General features: G+C 37.1%; 2 protein-coding genes, 1 long non-coding RNA gene and 1 other non-coding gene across 7 annotated transcripts in view; 1 reads left to right on the top strand and 3 right to left on the bottom strand.

Moving 5' to 3' along the window:
* Positions 1-784: 784 nt before the first annotated feature.
* On the bottom strand, positions 785-985 carry LOC118717041. The gene has a single exon (XR_004987319.1). It is a non-coding gene; the product is annotated as a small nucleolar RNA SNORA73 family (small nucleolar RNA).
* Positions 986-13,197: 12,212 nt separating this feature from the next.
* Positions 13,198-14,590, top strand: CT83 (cancer/testis antigen 83). The gene is given in 2 exon segments (XM_036434623.2): positions 13,198-13,433; positions 14,263-14,590. Coding segments are annotated over 2 exon segments (387 nt in total). The 5' UTR covers positions 13,198-13,358; the 3' UTR covers positions 14,575-14,590.
* Positions 14,591-15,884: 1,294 nt separating this feature from the next.
* Positions 15,885-17,698, bottom strand: LOC118717039. The gene is made up of 2 exons (XR_004987318.1): positions 17,503-17,698; positions 15,885-17,227 (listed from the first exon to the last, which is right to left on the bottom strand). It is a non-coding gene; the product is annotated as an uncharacterized LOC118717039 (long non-coding RNA).
* Positions 17,699-18,363: 665 nt separating this feature from the next.
* The window catches only part of SLC6A14 (solute carrier family 6 member 14), a 32,224-nt gene continuing 29,036 nt past the window's right edge, over positions 18,364-21,551 (bottom strand). For 3 of the 4 annotated variants that reach the window (XM_036434621.2, XM_036434619.2, XM_036434618.2), the window contains 2 exons: positions 20,118-20,279; positions 18,364-18,784 (listed from right to left, as the gene is read on the bottom strand). In XM_036434621.2, coding sequence (XP_036290514.1) covers positions 18,638-18,784; positions 20,118-20,279 — 309 coding nt within the window. In that variant the 3' untranslated portion in view covers positions 18,364-18,637. The remainder of the gene's footprint in view (positions 18,785-20,117; positions 20,280-21,551) is intronic. The other variant, XM_036434622.2, reaches the window with a different exon arrangement.

Below are 21,551 nucleotides of genomic sequence, written 5' to 3' on the forward strand. Positions count from 1 at the left end.
CTGGCCAGGCTGGCCGGGCCCCACCCATGCATATTAGAGGCCCATTGCATGAAGATTTATGCAATAGGCCTTCCTTCACCTGACTGCTGGCATTAGTTTACCTCCAGCACCTGGGACCCAGGCCTTCACTCCGGTTGAAGTCTGCAGGCTTCACTCTGGCTGGAGTCTTTGTTTCTCTCAGGCCTGAGCACCACTCCTGTAGCTCCCTCCACCCACCACCCTAACCCTCATAGCAGGTGTCCTGCCCCACCCAGCTGCTCTGCACCTGGAGCAGCTGGAGGGGCAGGGCCACTGCTATCTTTGTCCTGCTAATTTGCATATTCCCTCCTGATTGGCTGGTGGAGATATGGTCAATTTACATGTTTCTCTTTTATTAGTGTAGATACACTGAGTGGCCAGATTATTATGCTTTCATAGATCATAATAATCAGGCCACTCAGTGTATATATAAATGTAAAGGTTATATGATAATGTGAAGCTTTCCAACTTATTTAAATAAAACAATGTATATGTCATACTGAATTTATTATCTTAATAAATGTTTTCCTCTAATAAACAAAAACTTAAGTTATATCCATTATCTCCTATATGTTCATTTCTCTCTGTAACTATTACATATATCATTTATCTTTACTAAAGAACCAACCAAACAATTAAAACTTGGGTGTTTTTTTTTTCCAGAGAAAAACTAGAAGCCAAGAAATCAATAATTGTCAATACCACATATTTCATGTTACATATAATTATTTTTACTGTTTAAATTTATTTTATAATTTTTTTTACCAGATGTTTCCTGCATTGCTTGTCTCCTCAGTCATTGTCTTCAGGACTCTGAGAAGCTGTAGGTATATCAAGTCCTGATTTTCTATACAACATTGTGGAAGGAGAGTGTACATCAACAGGCACAGCCATAAACAGAGCCCACCTTATCCCACCTGGAGAGAGCCCCTAAACAGAGCCCAAGGGAGAAGGACCTCCTGGGGGTATTCACAGTGGATATGTATACAATTTTAAAGTAACAATAAACCCATATATTAATACTACCCAATACTTTTAAACTTGTTAATTTATAGCGGATATATATATATATGGAACAAGGGTGAATGAAAACTGTGTGTAGTGACCAAAGCTTTGAACATTTTCCTGAAATTGTCCAGATAACAAAAAAAGATTTACTAATTAACTAAATTTAATATGAATTTAAGGACACAAAATTAACTAAGCATGTGGAACTTAAAATATAAGCCAATTTGGAACATTATAAACATTACAAGACTAAATTCTATAAAATATACTCATTGTTGCAAATTCATTTAGTTCAACAAAATTTTTATTTTAATAATTTAAAACTATTTGTGGAAACAATAATGACAATTTATTTTATCTATTTTTAAAAAGTAGAAAATTTGAATATTTTAAACTTTGATCAATTAATTTTAAGTCTTATACTAATTAGAATGTTATATCTATGGTATTACTTTTACATGGTGTTAAAATCAGTAAGAAGACAAAAAATTGTTATCACACTAAAAATAAATCAGTAAAATTTTTCAAAGTGTCATCTGTTTCTTTGGAATATTTTTCATGTTTTATAATACAATTCATAAAACTCTCTACTTCTAAAATCATCCCCCAAACTCTGAGTCTCATTTTTCTTCTTTGTTTTTACCTACCAACTTAGGCCACTGTTTGCAGTCACAGTTAAAATTTTTCACCCAATATACAGTTTTAGTGAAGAAGAAACTTTGAGCACCAGCATATTTGATGCCACAAAACACATACCATTAACATTTATCAGGAATGAACATATTCCTAGAGTTTTTACATAATAACAAAAAAAAACTGAGCAATTAAACATTAGCATTTCCAAAAGATAGAAGAGAGGAAGAGGGGGTAAAAAGAGAAAGAGAAGTGAGCAAAAGCCAGCCCCAGATATGTATAAGATTATCACCAAAGAATGCTAAGTATATTTCCTCTAGAAATTTGGGAGGTGGTATAGAGGCAGTAAACCTCAGTTTCACACATACATACAAAAATGTGACTACAGCTGAGTGATTGATTGATTGATTGATTGGAGGTGGTGGAGGGGGTTAATCCTCAACCAAGGATATTTTTCTATTGATTTTTAGGGAGAGAGGAAAAAACAGAAAGAAACATCAACGTGAGAAAAGCACGTCGATTGGTTGCCTTCTGCACGCATGCCTTTGACCAGAATTGAACTCAAGATACTTTGGTCCACAGGCTGACTATCTACTGAACCAAACAGGCCAGGGTGTGACTACAGCTAATTTAGACAATAAATCAGCCGAAACCGGTTTGGCTCAGTGGATAGAGTGTCAGCCTGTGGACTGAAAGGTCCTGGGTTCGATTCCAGTCAAGGGCATGTACCTTGGTTGTGGGCACATCCCCAGAAGTGGGTGTGCAAGAGGCAGCTGGTCAATGATTCTCTCTCATCGATGTTTCTAACTCTCTATCCCTCTTCCTTCCTCTCTGTAAAAAATCAATAAAATATATATTTTAAAAAACCAATAAATCAGATGTGTGACAATTCTAAGGTTATATGTTGGAAAGATGCCTATTGTTCCCTGAAGTATGGAAACAAAGGAGGAGGTTCTTCAGTTGTTAGTGTTAAGTGGAAAAGAAAATGAGAAGAGAAGAGAAGAGAAGAGAAGAGAAGAGAAGAGAAGAGAAGAGAAGAAAAAAGGAAAAAATGACATCTAATCAACAGAAGGTAACAAAATTGAAAGTTGAGAAAATAAAGTGTGTACTGTCCATTTTATTTACTTTATTTATTTATGTCTCTCACAGGTTGGAAGATTCTATACTTTCAATTATTGCTACCAGTTGTCATGCCATAGTTTAAAAATCATTAGATGGTAGATGATAACAAGATGGTGGACTGAAAATCCCACACTTTCCTATGGAAATATCAAATTAGCAACTAGATATTCACTAAAATTACTTCATAGGAAATCTATAAGCCAGTCAAAGATCTACGACAACCAAGTGATCACATTGAAAACTGTAAAAGCAAAGAAACCATCAATAAAACAACAAGAAAGCCCACTGCATGGGAGAACATAATTGCCAATGTTATCACCGATAATGGTTTATCTCCAACATTTACAAGGAACTCATATAACTTAACAAAAGGAAGATAAACAACCCAATTTAAAAAATGGGCAAATGAACTAAATAGATAATTTTCGAAGGACAGACATAAGGAAGGCCAAGAGATATATGAAAACATGTTCAAATCATTGGAGAGATGCAAATTAAAATGACAATGTGGTACCATCTCACACCTGTCATGGTTATCATAAAGAAATCAACAAATGACAAGTGCTGGTGAGGATGCGGAGAAAAGGGAACCTTTGTGCATTGCTAGTGGAAATGCAGACTGGTGCAGCCACTGTGGAGAACAGTATGGAGTTTCCTCAAAAAAACTAAAAATGGAACTCTCATTTGACCCAGTGATCCCACTTCTATGAATATATCCCAAGAAACTAGAAGCACCAATCAGAAAGGATATATGCACCCCTATGTTCATAGCGGCACAATTTACCATAGCTAAGATTTGGAAATAGCCTAAGTGCCCATCAGCGAATGAGTGGATTAAATACCTGTCGTACATCTACTAATTGCTTCAACTATAAATGAATTAAATACCCTATTCAAAAGACATAGAATGGCAGAATGTATTAATAAACAGAATACAAGTATATGTTGTCTAAAAATGTAATTTTAGATATAAGTTCATGCTGAGGTTGACATCAAAAAGATATAAGAAGATATTTTATGCAAATAATAAAAAAGAGCATTGTTGGATATACTAATATCAGTCAAAAGAAACCTTTAGTCAAAAATTGTTCCTAGAAAGAAAGAAAGACATTATATAATCAATAGAGGCTGGGTGCACAAAATTCATGCACAGGTGTCATTCCTAGGCCTGGTGGGCGACTGAAGCATGAGTATCTGGCTTGGAAGGGAAGGTCCCAGCTGACCTCTGGGCCCTGGGCAGCAGCTGGATCCCTGGGATCCCACCTGCACCCCTCTGCCTGAGTAACGGAGCCCAAGTCCCCGTGCAGAGATGCGTGAACACAGCAGGATGCCATGGGCCAGGGTGCAGCATGGGCCTCTGGGCTGCTCAGTGGTGCTGCATAAAAGCAAGGTGGGTAGCACTCTCTCTCCTACCAGTCTTGCAGACCAGCTCCTGCAGTTCTGACGGCTGTGGCCTGGCTCACCCAGAAGATGCCATGCGGGTGCAGGGTAGGCTCCTCATGGGCACCTGGCACCTGAACATGGGGACTTCCCTGGTGCTTGTGCCCTGGCATCCTAGGGGAGGTTAGCAGGTGGAATGAGAGTGAGCTAGGTAGACACTGCACATTCTCACCTCCATCCCCATCACCCCCACTCCCAGGTAGCCAGTGAGAGGTCACAGCCCCCCACCTGGGTGCCATGGAAGGTTGGTAGTTACCACCCACCTCTAGTTCCCTGTCCCAGCCCAGGGCCTGGTCCTGATCGATCTGGAGATCAGGGCCTTCTGGCTGCTGGTTGCTGTCTGTGGGGCAATCAGCGGGGTGATCAGGGCCTTGTTAGCATTCACCTTGGCCTGGCACTGCCCACTCAACCTGCTCCACCATCCTGCCACAGTCCTGCTCTCATCAGGGCCCATTGGTGCTGGCAGAACCTCCACTGCCACCCACTGCCAGCACCAAGTTGCCGATGCTGCCATGTTCCATTCCTCCCCCTGGTGGTCAGCGCACATCATAGCAAGCAGTCGAACAACTGCCTGAGGGGACAATTTGCATATTAGGCTTTTATTATGTAGGATAAAATGGTCAAAACAGAAAGAAGATATCACAAATATACACATGTATGCACCAAACACCAGAATTCCTAAATATATGAAGCAATCATTAATAGAATTAAAGGCAAAAATAGAGTCCTGTAATAATAGTAGGAAACTTAAATACCTCTCTTAAAACTAGGACAAAATCAATGAGGAAATAGAGGATTTGAACAACATTATAGATTAATTGAACCCACCAGACATATACAGAAAACTCCACTCAACAATAGCTGAATGCATATTTTTCTCAGGTGCACATGAAACATTCTCCATGATAGACCATAGGTTAGGCCATAAAATATGTCTTAATAAATATATAAAGGTTGAATCATACAAAGTATATTTTCTGATCACAATGGATAAAACTAGAAATTAGTAGAAGGAAAACTGATAAATTCACCAATATATGGCAATTAAATGATATACTTTTAAACAACCAATGGTTCATAGTTTCACAAATATTTGGATTTTTCACAAAGAAAATTAGATAATATCTTCAGGCAGATTGATGTGAAAACACAACATACTAAAATTTATGGGGCATAGCAATGTCAGTACTGAGCAGGAAATGTATAGCTTTAAATGTTATATTAAAAGAAAACACCTTTGAATCAGCATCCTATCTTTATACCTTAAGGAGCTAGAAAAAGAAGAACATACTAAACCCAGTGTCATCACAAAGATGGAAATAATAAATATTAGAGCAGAAATAAGGGAAATAAAGAATATCAAAACAAGAAAAAGCTGGATTCACTAAGAAAAAAAGAAATAAGATACAAATAACAAAAATCAGAAAGAAAATAGTGAACATTACTTCTGATTTTACATAAATAAAATGGATTGTAAAAGATTACTATGAACAGCCATAACCCAACAAATTGAATAACCTAGACAAAATGTTTAAATTCCTGGAGACACACAATCTGCAAAGATATGAAAAAACAGAAAATATAAATGCACCTATAACTAGTAAGGAGATTTAAACTATAATCAAAAACCTTCAAAAGGAAGTACAGGAGCAGATGGCTACACTGATTAATTCTACCAATTATTTAAAGAATTATTAACAGCGTTCTTCAAACTCTTTGAAAAATTTTAAGAGGATAGAAGACTTTCTGTGCCTTCTATGTAGCCAGCATAACCCTAATACCAAAGTCAGTCAAAGGCACTATAAAAGAAAGGAAGGAAGGAGGGAAGGAGAGAGGGAGGGAGGGAGGGAAAGAAGGAGGGAGGGAGGTTACAGACTAATATCCTTTATGAATATTGATATAAAAATCTTGGAGATTTCAGGTTTCCAGTTCACCATGTAAGAAGCTTGAAAGTTGCCACCCCATCCTTACAACAGTAAAAGCTGAACAAACTTCAAAATCAATAGGAAGTTCACATCCAAACATTTCCCCTGTGTGGCTCAATGGTTGAGTGATAACCTATGAACCAAGAGGTCAAGTTTGATTCCCAGTCAGGGCAGATGCCAGGGTTTTGGGCTTCATCCCCAGTAGGGACATGCAGGAGACAGCCAATCGATAATTCTCTCTCTTTATTGCTGTTTTTATCTCTCTCTCCCTTTCCCTTTCTTGCTGAAATCAATAAAAATATATTTAAAAAAACAAAACAACAAATCACCAGTTACCAGCACAGAAATCATCAAATGGCAAGATCTGTTGGAAAAGTGCTGGGGTAAGAAAACATGAACTGTAATTGATAAATTGTTGGCGATTCAGTGTGGACATGACTGAGAGATAAGAACTTCAGGGGTAGCAAGGCATTAGCAGCCCCCAACTCCTGAGAGTTTTACTACCTAGTGTTCTACCAGGTTATCACACTGAATACTGGAGAAAAATCCTTTAGTGCTTCTGGCAAGGGAATAAAAAAAAAGAATCATGAAAAATGCTAGAGAGTTCTATAATTCTTATCAAGGTTTGCTCACAGTCTAAATTATTTCATCAGTGAGTAACCTGCTTGGTTTTTTTTCATAGGTTAAATAACATGGGAGAGTAGAAATACCAAATTCAAGCAGGCTTTGGCCTTCCATGAAAGAAAGCAAATACTAAGCTCTAGCCTGATTTAGCTTTTCATATAAGAGAAAGGAAATAGTGAACTCCAACCACTCCAGCCCTCCAGTCCCACCTAAGGTAGTGGTGAGAAGACTAAGAAGCACATATAAAGTTTACAATCTACAGGTACAAGCTCACTAAAACACTAAGACCTAAACAGAACTTTATTGCCCTAGCTGGTGCTCAGTGATTAGAGCGTTGGCCCACAGACTGAATGTTTTGGGTTCAATTGCAGTCAAGGGCACATACAGTACTTCGGTTGCAGATTCGATCTCTCTCTGGCTTTGGTTGGGAGAGTGCAGAAGGCAACCAATCAATGTGTCTCTCACACATCAATGCTTCTCTCTCTCTCCCCCTTCCTTCCACTCTCTCTAAAAAATAAATAGAAATATATATATATGATAGAATTATACGACTGTGAAGTTGAAAAAACTATGATTGATATACTTAAGGCTCTAATGCAAAAAGTAGACAGCATGCAAGAAGAGATGAGTAATATAAGCAGAGAAATGGAAAGTATAAGAAAAAAACACTAGAGGTCAAAAACACTATAATGGAAATAAAAGATGTCTTTGATGGGATATCAAAGAGAGGACATGGCTGAGGAAAGAATCTCTGAGATTTGTCAATAGAAATCTCCAAAACTAAAAGGTGGGCTTTCAGTCAAGATGGTAGAGTAGGTAAATGTAGTAATTGCAACCTCCCACAACCTCACGAAAATTACAACTTCAGAACAACCATCATTCAGAACTTTCTGAAATCTGGCTGAACAGAAGTTCTATAATGAAGGATATACAGAAGTAACATTGAAACTGGAAGGAGGGGGAGAGACACTGAACAGGCTGGTCACATATCCATATGTGGCAGATGAAATGAGAGATATCTCAGTTGCAGGGGTTCCCCCTGAGGAGCAATGATCCCAGCCCCACACCAGCCAGGGCTCTAATGTCGGGAAGAGAAGTCCCCCATAACTTCAAGCTCTAAAAACCAGCAGGGACTGTGGTTTAGTGAGACAATGGGCTGCTGAAGTCCCAGGTGGTCCTCTTAAAAAGCTGGTCCTCTGACCTACTCAGACTCACACACTCTGAGCTCCAGCACTGGGGCAGCAGCTCAAAAGGTGCCAGGGACATACTGGCCTCAGGGTAAAATCTGGAGAGGCAGCTTTCTCCAAGAGAGAAGTGGTGGCAGAAGTCATTGTTCCCTTGCTAAGCTCCCTCTACAGAGCTGGCAATAGGCACTGTCAACCTGGCTCACACTATTCACCCTGCCCTAATGGTTCCCTGAGACCTCACCCTGAAAAAGGAGAGTAAGAGGCTAAGAAAATCTAAACAATTTGGGCAGTTTGCAGCCAGTTTATGAACTTCAAGGCCTTATCTTCCTTAACCAAGAAAACTTAAGAGCAAATGATTTATACCCTCCTCCCTAACCAGAAAATGCATAGTTTAAATCACTCTGGCCTGAGGAAATAGAGAACAATGGCCCAGTTAATGCCATTTGTGCCAGCTAAACAAGGACAGATGAAGTTGGGGAACAAATAACAAAAACCTCATTAATGCCAGACTTAAGGTAAAAGTAAGAGAGTAAAATGGACCAAAGAATAACCCAAAACTTCCCTATACACTCAATTTAATGCTTCAGCATATTAAAAATGCACCTGGAAAGCTGATGGATATTCTAGTGAAACCCTCCCCTAAAACTCTTGCCTGCAGGGGAAAAAAATGTATAAAAAGACCTCAGGCAAAGACTCAATGGGGATTTGCTCTAGTCTAGAGCATGCCCACATCCCTTCCTGGGCATGAACTTTTTATTTCTTCCTGAATTCTAAGGGTCCCCATAAGACTTGCAGCCATAGGAGTGGTGGGCAGTGGTAGCTTGATCAGGGCTCACCCCCTGATCCTGTCTCCAAAGGCCCCTTTTTCTCTTAGCTAACAGCATCTTCACCTTGGCTCACTTCTCTCCTATAACATTTCTAGAGAGCCAAAGCAGAACACTGCCCTCAGTTTCCCTTGTTCTTTCTTCTATCCTAATTTATTTCTTTGTTTCATTGTCCCCAACATTAATAAACATACTCTCAAACCTATCTGTATTCATGTTGCAAAATATTTCCTACATGAAGTAAAGGACTCACACATTACAGTTCAGCCTGAGGAAGGCCTGTTCTGGCTGGCCCCTGTCCAGTAATAGTCCCACTCAACTTGTGAACTCAACCACGCTGTTTCTAGTAGTCTTTTCCATACAAATGGACTGTCTTGTCTCATGCTAAAAATGTCCTAACATCTCTAAAATAAGCAGCATCTGTCTTGGAAATACTACATGGCCCTAGCCTGGCACTAGTGATAGCCAGCCTTGTTTCACAGCTTGTCCTCTTCTGGGCACCTTCAAGCCCAGCACAAGTATCAATCATCTGAAGATCTCTTTGTAGCTCAGGCTGCCAGGCCTACGAAAAGGCACAGGTGGCAGCTGACCTTGGCCTACACCTATGAGAGACCCCAGAGTCAGTGCCCCCAGTACACAACTTCGGACCACATTGAAGCACCATCCAACCACCTTCACAAATTACACTCAAGAGGCTAACTTGTTGAGCATTGGAACCTTGTTGAAGTGACACCTATTCCATGGAGTGGGCCCTGAACAGCAGCTCCTCCATTATGATTGTAGCCCATCCTCAAAGCTGATTGGCTGGAGGGTCAGCCAATCATGTACCAATAACAATCAAGGCTCAACTACAACAGAAGGGAGCATGCACATGGGCAAAGGGTGTGCACCTGGAATGCCCAGCTCAGGTGACCAAGGAGACTATGCCACTACTATATAAGTCCATTCTGCTGGGAGACATAGTAGCTCTACCTAGTATACAGAAGCAAGCACAGGGAGGCAGCCAAAATGAGGAGAGAAAGAAACATGTCCTACATGAAATAACAGAACAAAACTCCAGAAAAAGAACTAAACAAAATGGAGACAAGCAATGTACAAGATGCAGAGTTCAAAACACTGGTTATAATGATGCTTGATGAACTTAGGGGAAAAGTAGAGGAACTTAAAACTTCAAGAAAGAAATAGGAAACATTAAAAAGAATCAGTCATAAATGAAGAGTGCATGAACTGATATGAAGACTACATTACAGGCTATCAACAGTGCAATAGATGAAGCAGAATATCAAATAAGAGATTTTTTAAAAATATATATTTTATTGATTTTTCACAGAGAGGAAGAGAGAGGGATAGAGAGTTAGAAACATCGATGAGAGAGAATCATCGATCAGCTGCCTCTTGCACACCCCCTACTGGGGATGTGCCCACAACCAAGGTGCATGCCCTTGCCCAGAATCGAACCCGGGACCTTTCAGTCCACAGGCCGACACTCTATCCACTGAGCCAAACTGGTCCCAGCAAATAAGAGATTTTTTTTTAGATAATGAAGCAGTAAATACCCAATCAGAACAGAAAAAAAAAAAAAAGAGTCCAAAAAATGAGGATAGTTTAAGGAGCCTTTCGGACAACTTAAAGTGTACCAACATTTGCATCATGAGGGTGCCAGAAGAAGAAAAGAGAGAGTAAGAAATTTGAGACCTCTTTAAAGAAATAATGATGGAAAACTTCTGTAACCTGGTGAGGGAAATAAACATTTAAGTCCAGGAAGCGCTGAGTCCCAAACAAGATAAACCCAAAGAGGCTGACACCAGGACACATTATAATTAAAATGCAAAAAGTTAAAGATAAATTATCTTAAAAGCAGCAAGAGAAAAGCAGCTAATTACTGATGAGGGAGCTCCCATAAGACTATCAGCAAATTTCTCAATAGAAACTTTGCAGGCCAGAGGAAGTGACATGAAATATTCAAAGTGATGAAAAGTAAGGACCTACAACCAAGATTACTCTACACACCCAGCCAAGTTACTGTTTAGAATTGAAGGATAGATAAAGAGCTTCCCAGAAGATAGATAAAGAGCTTCTCATCACCACCAAATCAGTATTACAGGAAATGTTAAAGGGACTTTTTTAAGAAAAAAAAAAGAGACATGAATAATAAAGTGGCAATAAATAAATTTTTATCAGTAACTATGTTAAATTCAAATGGGTTAAATGTTCCAATCAAGAGGTATACATTAGCTTAATGGATAACAAAATAAAACCCTTACATATGCTATCTACAAGCGACTCATTTCACATCAAAAGACACGGAGGCTGAAAGTAAAGGAATGGAAAAGATATTTTATGAAAATGGAAACAAAAAAAAAAACTAGGGTAGCAATACTTATACCAGACAAAATAGACTTCAAAACAATGACTATATAAAGACAAAGAGCATTCCAGAAATTACATTTCTGGGTATTTATCAAAGAAAACACTAAATTAAAGACATATACATCTCTATGTTTGTTGCAGCATTGTTTACAATAGCCAAAATATGGAAGCAACCCAAGTTCTCATCAATAGATGAATGGTTAAAGAAGTGTTCATATATACAATAGAATATGATTCAGTTACAATAAATAATAAAATGTTGCCATCAGCAATAACATGGAGAAACCTAGAGGATAAGAAGGTATTGTGCTGGGTGAAATAAGTTAGATAGAAAGACAAATGCCAGATGATTTCACTTATATATGGAATCTAAAAAATAAAGTAAACAAACAGAAACAGACTCGTACATAGAGAACATTTTGACAATTGCCAGATTTGGGGTGGGTGGGTAAAAAGGTGACAGGATTAATAAGTACAAATTGGTAGTTATAAAATAGTCACAGGCTTGTAAAGTACAGCATAGGGAATATAGTCAACAATACTGTGATAACTAGGTATGATGTCAGATGGAATTCTAGATTTACTGGGGTGATCACTTCATAAATTATATATTTATATATAATAATGAGGTTGTACACCTGAAACTAATATTTTACACTAAATGTAACTGAAAAAAATAAAGAGATATTAAATATAAAGAGAAAAAACCTGATAAAAAGACCAGAATAGAGTACCAAAGACTCAGAGACAACTACAAAAAGTGTAACATTCATAATGGGATTACCAGAATGAGAGGAGGAGGAGTAAGAGATGAGGGGAGAAGGGGGAGAAGGAGAAATATTTGCAGCAATAAGAACTAATAATTTTCTCCAACTTAATGTTATACACGAATTCAAGATCCAGAAAGCTCAGAGAACTACAAGCATGATACATGCTTATCTTAGCACTTTTACATTAATTTCTGTGGGCATTTGATTAATATCTGTATCCCATTCTTGAATGCATATTGCAGGTGAGCAGAGACTTTATTTTTTTTGCACATAATAATGCTCCCGGAATACATCAGAGTGCCTAGCCTTTGTTTGGATATATAATAAATACTTATTGGATAAATAAATCTAAGCTTTGAACTCATAATTGGGAAGTTTGGTATGAAAAGTTTATACATGTAATTCCTCTCCATACTATCCACTAGTATATGAAGATGAGTTACTCCCCAAGAAGTTAGTGAGCTGCAGTTTGACACTCATCTGGAGATTATCCTAGCTTTTTCTTTTTTAGTTCAGTGTCATCTTGTACATTTACCCGAATTTCTTGAACATTTCTAACTTGTATAGAACAATGTTTTCTGTATCTGTTAGTTTTCATGAATACTATTCCAAACACAGTGTTCAATTCCTTGGTTGGAAAATATGAAATACTTTATGTTCATAAGTCAACCAGTGGAGGTAAAAAGATTGCAAGGTTGGGGATGAAGGTGAGGGAATGCAATTGTTTCTCTTAGGACTCACACTGTGGATTTTAGGTATTAGTTTCAAATGAGTTTACTTAACGCCTGAATCTATTTCTGCACTTCCAAAAGTATTAGAAACACCTAAAGCCCAAAATATTGTGAGAATTATTTTGGTGAAATGTCTGTTGAATTATTTTTTAAACTGTACAGTAACACAAATTTACATGATTATCTAAATTCTATAGAGTTGGAGTGAATCCTAAAATAGGAATGGGAGCATGGAGGAGGTCTCTGACAAAGTCTTATAATTTGTGGGTAACTACTTTTTATGGTACATTTCTATATTGTTTTTTAACTTGTTTTTTAAATGAATAATGGAGTAGTAGTTGCAGTACAGACAAACATGTCTTTAAAAAGAAGAAAGAGAAGAGGGAATAGCACTTTTCAAATACTGCATTTAATCAGCCAATTCGGTGTCTGTACTTCTCTACCATATTTCAGCTTCCTGGAAATCCTAAACTCACCCCATCTAGCTCTTACACGTGGTCTGGTTTCCCCCACGTGGGATTATGCGTCATCAAATTGTGACGTACATGCTCAATTGTGAGGTCATGTGCCCTCCAGAATATAAGGCGGGGCGTTGACAAGTAACCCAGTAGCACCAGGCAGTGTAGGAAGACCAGTACACTGGCCGGAGGCTTCTGGAGTTCCCTCGAGTGCCTGAGAGAGAGAGAGAAGAGGAGGAAGAGGAGCCATGAATATCCTGTTGCTCCTAATTGGTGGAGTTTTGTTCACCTATGTGTTTCTTTCTTGAAAAAAACAGCTTCAGGTAAAGTGTGTAAGAGAGATTGTAAAAAGATGAAACTAGGTAAATACATTGATGCGGTGGGTGGGGGTGGGAATTGTACAAGAAAGTAGGAATATAGTAAAATGGTACAATAAGCGTAAGGGAAGGCCGCCTCATTCCCCTTGTTCTCTTGATAGAGCCCCAGATGTTTATTCTTTACCGCCCCCCCACTTGTCTCATCTTGACCAGTGATTTGACAACTGCGATCTGTTGTTAAAAAAAAAAAAAAAAAAAAAAAAAAAAAAAAAAAAAAGGTCACTAAGTGATATGGTCAGCTTTTTACCCACTTGAAAAGTACAGCTTGAAGTGCCCATTCTCCACCACTGCCTCCTGTTTTAAGAATCTGTACCTTCTCTCTTTGGTTTTTACTGCCCCTATGTTCCTGTTTTCCTCTTCCTCTTCTGTATTTTCCTTTTCAGCCATATTTATGAGAACTTTAGGGGCATTCACAAATAATTCAAGCCAAAATGTGATATTCTTGGTGATATTTAAAGTTGCAAATGAAGTACTTTTAGGTAAGAGTCAGACTGAGTCCAAATATGGACCTGCTGGAGGGCCCAAGAAGTGTAAAGCAAGGATATGCCATTTTAGCATTAAAGGGGCACTTTTATATATTTCCCCCATCGGTCTGCGTTTGGTAATAGCATATTTCCAAATCAATGTAATAATTCAACAGGTTCTTAATTTCCAATTGTTAGGGTAGCACAGGCAGTTGATTTTAGTAACCAAGACTAAGCAAGTTGTTATTTGGTAGTATTTGTAAATTGCTAAACTTAGTAAACTACATATGTATGATTTCCTCCTCTTACAGAGAAACATTAGTGAAATGTCATCATCAGATTCGACTGTTTTTGTACTAGTAAGATCATCCTCTTCTACTTGGTCATATAAGCACAATACTGTTAACACTCTTACAGTCAGCAGCCTTTCTCAGGATATGTTAATTAATTCCCCACAATCAGTCATCATCCAGAAACAAATCCTGGTAAATCTCAGGATGGTGGAGTACAAGCTTGTTGAATTGGAACATTCCCCAGTTACTAAGGATGTAAATGGTGCATTAGTTAACCCTAATTCCACTGGCATGTGTATGGAATGTATTGACTATGAAGTCAATCATTAAAGGCACTTTGAGTGGATTCATTTGATTTTGTGAGTTTATACCAAATAGTTTATTTTTAAAAGAGGAGGAGATGCCAAATAAGGTACAAAATCAAGATATTTATCAATTTGCTTACTCACATGTAAATAATTGATTAGAAGTTGCTAATATCCGCATATTTAACTGGGGAAGTAATAAAAGCACAATAGAGAAAGTTATCTAGTTAAGATATAGTGATTTTAAATTTCACTCATGTGAAAAATGGTTTTCTCTAATAGTTTACAATATAGCCCCACACATGTCTCCAAGTTTGCATTATAGTAAATGAATTTGATGGAACACTTTTTATTAATGCATAATGTTATTTTTTGTGAAATCTGTGTAATAATAATAATAATCTGTCACTGAGCACGCAGGCACTCTGTTAAGATCATTACTTTACACGTTTGTGAAAAAAATCAGACACACTCTTAGTTACTCTTTGTAGTAAGTTCTTAAAGGGGTTTCTTCCCCATTATCCTTTTCCCACTGCCAATTATATATTATTTCCTTAGAAATGTACCTAAATCTTTCCTGAATTGCAAGAATAACCTATAGAAAATAATATGCATTTTATATTTGATTTAAAAAAAATCCACACTAATAAAAGAAAAAGAAGCAAATTGGCTGTACCTTCGTGATACCCACCAGCCAATAAGGAGTGAGTATGCAAATTAACCCAATAAACATGATGGGTTAATTTGCATACATAGGCACCAAGCTGCTGGGGCAGGACGCTTGCTTTTGTTGTCACCGTGGTGATGACACAGGCATTCTGCACCACACAAGCCACTCCAGGCCTCTCTGCAGTGTGGGAAAGCAGAAAGGTAGCTCCAATCAGAGCGAAGGCGGTGCTGGCAGCCAGGGGAAGGAAGGCCCATTCTTGCTAGAATCTTCATGCATTGGGCATCTAGTCAAAATATAATGGCAGAATGCCTGTGGTATAATATGGATTAAAATTAAGGAAAAAAGTACTTTTAAGCTCTAGTTACCCATCTATTTCATATAATACTTTACAAAATCTGGAGTAACTAAGAGCTAACAATCTATGGAAATTCACTAATAGAATTTGACCTACCTATCCTCAAAGAAAATCCTCAAAATATCTAAGATGAGTTTATCTTATATGTATGTACATAACTCATTGACTCATTCAATTACAGGCCTACCTACTTACCTACCTTCATGCCCACTCAAAATAAATTATTAGTATAAATTTTAAAATGCTTTAATTCCTTACTCCTATAATCTTCAATCTAAAGAAAGAAAATGAATTTAAAATGTATAAGAACTTAAAGTTTAAAATTATTCCTTTTATTTTTTAACTTGCCAAGAAGAAAAGCTAGCAGTGGTATGTGTGGTTCTTTTGAGACACAAATTCCTTTGATATTCTGTTGAAGATTATGGATACTTTTCTTAGAAAAATGCATGCATACATACACATAGAAAAATATTGCATATAATTTTACTTAGATGATAGGCAGTTAGACAGACATGAGCAGAGCAAGGACGATAGGACAGATACAGAAGGGCACCAGGGTGGAAAGCCCCAGGTGCCTATCAAAGGACAATGGTAGAGTGGGACCTCACCCCCTGGATGACCTTTCTTCCCCTAACATATCACTGGTCTTACAGTTTGGATCCCCTGACCTTTTCTCCCTAGAGGTAACATCTAGGCCTCAGTTGCATTTCAGCTCCAGGCCCAGAAAAGCAGCAAAACTAGACAAGTGGCCCCATGGCTGACCTGAGAATCAGCTGCATTGGATAATGACTGCTTGCCCTGGTGCCAACCAGTCAATCAGTGAAGACCTAGACCCTGAAAAGTCATACCTGGAAAACTGCTAATTATTCTGTTAAGATCTTACCTTGGGACCTCCCCTAAAATCTCCACCCTTAAAACCTTTAGAATGAGGACCCAGTGCACTTTCCCTCCCAGGAGGACTCCCTGCCTTCCCCTCTCCTTTCGCTGTCCCCAGGCACTTACCATTAGTTCCCTCACTCCCAAACTCCAAGGGCCCTTCCTTTACCTTTATAACTTGTTTCATAAGCCCATTTCTCCTACAAATTACTTCTTCCACCTCTGTGATTTTATAAATAAATAAATAAGTGTTGGCTCTGATTTCTGTCCTAGCCAGAACTCAGGTGCCAAGGTTGCTAAATCCAAGTCCAGCATGACCCCCACCAATCTAACACCTGGTGTTTTTCCAGCTGCCTTCCATATGTTCTCTATGATCTCTGAAGCCCAGGTTCAAAACTTTAAGAATAGTTGAAAAATTTCTTACATATTTAGGCAATGTTCATCATGCTAGGCTGTGATGTTTCAACCAATTGTCAATAATATGTAATCACTGTAAAAAAAACAACAACTATGAATCATGTAATATGTTTTCATTATCTTCTGTAAGGAAACTGGGACATAGGACTTTCTAATTTGGTTTCTTTCATTATTGGCAAGTTTACCAAATTTATCTCCTATAAGGATGTAAACAAGTTATCACTCGTAAGTAATAACTTATTCAAATAAGACAAAATCATTCTACTTGATCTACTAACAGTATATTGCAACATGTTTTTAAATTTGATTGAATCCATTTCCTCATTCATATTTTGTTCTATGTTCTATTTGAAATTACACCTAGATTGCCGAGACCATTTTGGCTCAGTGGATAGAGCGTCGGCCTGCGAACTGAAAGGTCCCGGGTTTGATTCCAGTCAAAGGCATGTACCTTGATTGCGGGCACATCCCCAGTGGGGGGGGGGAGGCGTGCAAGAGGCAGCTGATCAATGACCCTCTCTCGTCGATGTTTCTAACTCTCTATCTCTCTCCCTTCCTCTCTGTAAAAAAATCAATAAAATATGTAAAAAAAAAAAAAAAAAAAAAAAAAAAAAAAGAAAGAAAAGAAATTACACCTAGATTTCAGAGAATACAATGGACTACTCTTAATTTTCTAAAATAGTAGAAATTAGATGGTTCATGTTTTTCTTCCAAATATAACCTAAGGAAGAGATTATATGGGAAAGGGAGTACTTAAAGATTCTGGTTTCTATTTTCTATATAGATATATCACTTACAGTACACAGGATCCTTATTTTTCTGTCTTATTTTATGATCCTATTTAATAAAGAGATAATATGCAAATTGACCCTCACACCCTTGCATCACAAGATGGCCGCCCCTACATTGTCACAAGATTGTCAGCAGGGGAGGACAGTTGTGGGCAACCAGGTCTACAGAGGAAGGTAGTTGAGGGTGATCGTGCTGGCAGGCAGAGTAGTTAGGGGCAATCAGGCAGCCAGGCAGGCAAGTGGTTAGGAGCCAGCAGTCCCAGATTGTGACTGAACCAGTAGTCTGACATCCCCTAAGAGGTTCCAGATTAGAGATGGTGCAGGCTGGGCTAAGGGATATCCCTCCAGTGCAGGAGTTTTGTGTAGCAGGCCTCTAGTTTGTAAATAAAGGACATAACTACTAAATTCACATAGAAAACATTAGCCATTAATACCTAAAGTTTTTAGACATATTTGGATCAAAAGTATTAAACTATATCCACATGTTATATATATAGTCCATTTATTCCATATATCTATAGCATTTCTAATTAAGTGAGGCCTTCAGTTTTAATACTTTAAATACACTGATTTATTTTCCCCAGCATTATGGGGAATAAAATATTGTATAACAAGAAAATATAAACAACTAATATTATAAAACTTGTACAATAGAAAATATAACTATTTTCTAAATAACCTTCTCAAATTAAAGCCTTCAATATGTTATGGTAATATGTACAAAAACGTTATTATGAATTAGAGACAGCTATGTGTGTGTTAATACGGATGGATCATTTAAAAATATATATAATAGGCACATTGCTAAACATTACTAGATTCACATTTTTATATTGCATTCCTGCTTAAGTGAGAAAAAATAACTGTTATACTATTATGAACATAATATATACATTTTATTCAATTAACATACAAATAAATAAAAATTTTCTCTAAAATAATCACATTACACATGCACATATTTTTTTTAATTTAGAAGTTATTCTGGTTTTACACTGCTACTGACAGTAGGTATTTCATGGTCAATCTCTTTCTTAGGATCCACCATGTCTTTATATCTCTCCCCACGGTGTCGTTCCAGGTATGGACCCCAGTTAGAAGCTGGTCTACAGCAGCTTACAATACGCTGAAATAAGGAGGGGGAAAAAGCTGTCTTAGAACTTAAGTGCTACAATCTGTAGATAAATATCAATGTACACTTTTTTAGAATGTTAAATTTCTTTGCCCTAGCCTTAGGGTGACTGGTGAGGATATAAACCAGTGTATACCTGAGAAGTTTCAAGAACCAAAGAAAGGTAGTTTCATGATAAAGCAATCTAGATCCATTCTTGAATGGGGTTAGGCATTTATTTTAAATCTAACTACTGAGCCCAGCTGGTAAGGCTCAGTGGTTGAGTGTCAACCTATGAACCAGGAGGTTACATTCGATCCCAGTGGAGGGCATGCAAGAGGGAGCGAATAATTATTATCTCTCATCACTGATGTTTCTATCTCTTTCTGTCTCTGTTTCTTCCTCTCTGAAATATATATATATATATATATATATATATATATATAGTCTGATTACTGAGCTTACCTTATTATTGCCCTATGCCCTAATGATGTGTCATAATCAACTCCATCCCTCTAGGCCTCCAAGAAAGAGGGATGACTCACGACCTAGTTTTGGATCAAGATAATTTATAAGGATTTTCCCAGTCTAAACATTCTATTAGGATATAAAATATAAACAGAGCGGGTTTTTTTTCTTTCAGACCAGGTTTTTCAAGTGAAGATTATAGATATAACACAAAAAAAGTATAGATATGATAACATATGTGCTAAGCACTCTAATACCACCCGAGGCTACAGCAACAAGCAAGATAAGACTTCTTAATGGACCTTATAGTCTAGTACAAGGAGACACACAAATATACGTATAGTGTAATACAGTGCTATGCACCTAATAATGGATGTTTGTCTCAGATGCAGAAGTAGCCTAAAGGGAAGAGTGATTAATTTGATCTCACAGTCATAAGCTCATATTACCAACATTTTGGTAAGTTAATCTTTAGTTTGATCATAGTGCTTTATATGAAGTAGAAATAATATTAATTTTTAATTGAATTTATTGGGGTGACATTGGTTAATAAAATTACACAGCTTTCAGGGGTACAATTCTATAATATATCATCTGTATGTAAACTAATAAAATAAAAACAGACTTATAGATAAAGAGAACAGACTGGCAGCTATCAGAGGGAGAGGGTTGGGGTACTGGGTGAAAAGAGTGAAAAAATTAAACAACACCCCACCAAAAAAAAAACAACTAATAAACAACAGTATGATGATTATCAGAATGAAAGGAGGTGGGGAAAAGTAAGAAAGGGTAAAAGGGGGGAAAAGGGATAAAAGGGGGACAAATGGTGATGGAAAGACACTAGATTTGGGGTAGTGAACAAATAATTTAATGTGCTTACTTGAATGATGTTTCCTTTAGCTTGAATTATTTTTATAATAGCCATAATTGGAATCCAAATAATGCAGAAAATAATCAAACACCAGCCTATAGCAACTCCCCAGTCTGGAATTCCACCATAAGTTGGTTTATTAAATTTCACCAGTGACCAGATAAAAATTGCCTGTGAAAGTTAACATATGAAAGTACAGTGCAAAAGATCAGACTTTATTGCACTAATGATTTCAATTGCACTAATTATTAGAAATTTTATTCCATCTATTAGAAATAATTTATCAAAAGAAATTACAATGAAAATGCATTCAATCAACTAAGATAATCAGATAACTAGTCAAAAGATAACAATTCTAAGTGGACCAATCTAAATGACTTATATTTGGCTTTTAATAGATTCTTTCAAAATTAGCATGTCCATCTATTTATAAAAAATACAAATACTTGTCCAACATGTATTTCAATAAAAAACTTTCCCATAAAATATAGCATACTGTAAGTAAAATAATAACTGAGATATTCTGTTATTGAACTTATAACTTTTGTTTATAATAGCATGATTTTATTCTAAGCCATTAGCTAGCAAGCATATAAATTAATTTAATGAGAATGCAAAATATACTTTAGTGAACATGCTTTGATTCTTACTTAGCAATTATTTCTATTAATTGCACAGAGCATCCCTTACTCCATACCCAAACTCACACACATTCACTTACTAATATACATACATGTTTACCAAAGCACACATCACTTCCAGCCTCTTGAGAAAAAAACAAGCAAAAAATGTGTTTATTAAAACATTGAAATCTGAATCTTAAAGCATGTTAAGGCCGCATTTTAAAAAAATGTCTTTAAAAAACATGTTGCAGCATTAAAACTAATTACATATTTAGAAATCTGTAAAACAAATTAAAACCAAAAATCACCTAGTAGTTCCTCTAAATTTAGTTTAAATGTATTTAGAACACAAGAATCTTTTTAAAGTAGATATTCAAATTTCATTTTACAATTTAATAGATTAATTTAATTACAGAAATTTAAATATATTTTATAATTACCATAATTTTACATAGCTAAAAGAGAATAAAGGAGGGGTAGTGGAGTCTAATATGCATAACCTTATACAAATGGCTGATGATGTATGTCATTTAATAGTTAATACCTTTGCATTCATAAGTAAACTCAGTTGTCACCTTGACCTGGTGACTCCGTCGGTTGGAGCATTATCCTGTACACCAAAAGGTTGTGACTTTGATTCCCAGTTAGGGCACCTACCAAGGTTTACAATTTGACCTGGGTCAGGGTGTGTACAAGAGGCAACCAATCCATGTTTCTCTTTCACATTAATGTTTCCCCCTCTCTCTATCTCTTACTTCCTCTCTAAAATCAATAAAACCTATGCACTCAAAATAATACTGCAAAGACATTTTAATTTAGG

Source organism: Pipistrellus kuhlii, unplaced genomic scaffold, assembly GCF_014108245.1.
Source record: "Pipistrellus kuhlii isolate mPipKuh1 unplaced genomic scaffold, mPipKuh1.p scaffold_m20_p_129, whole genome shotgun sequence".
Taxonomy (NCBI): Eukaryota; Metazoa; Chordata; class Mammalia; order Chiroptera; family Vespertilionidae; genus Pipistrellus; species Pipistrellus kuhlii.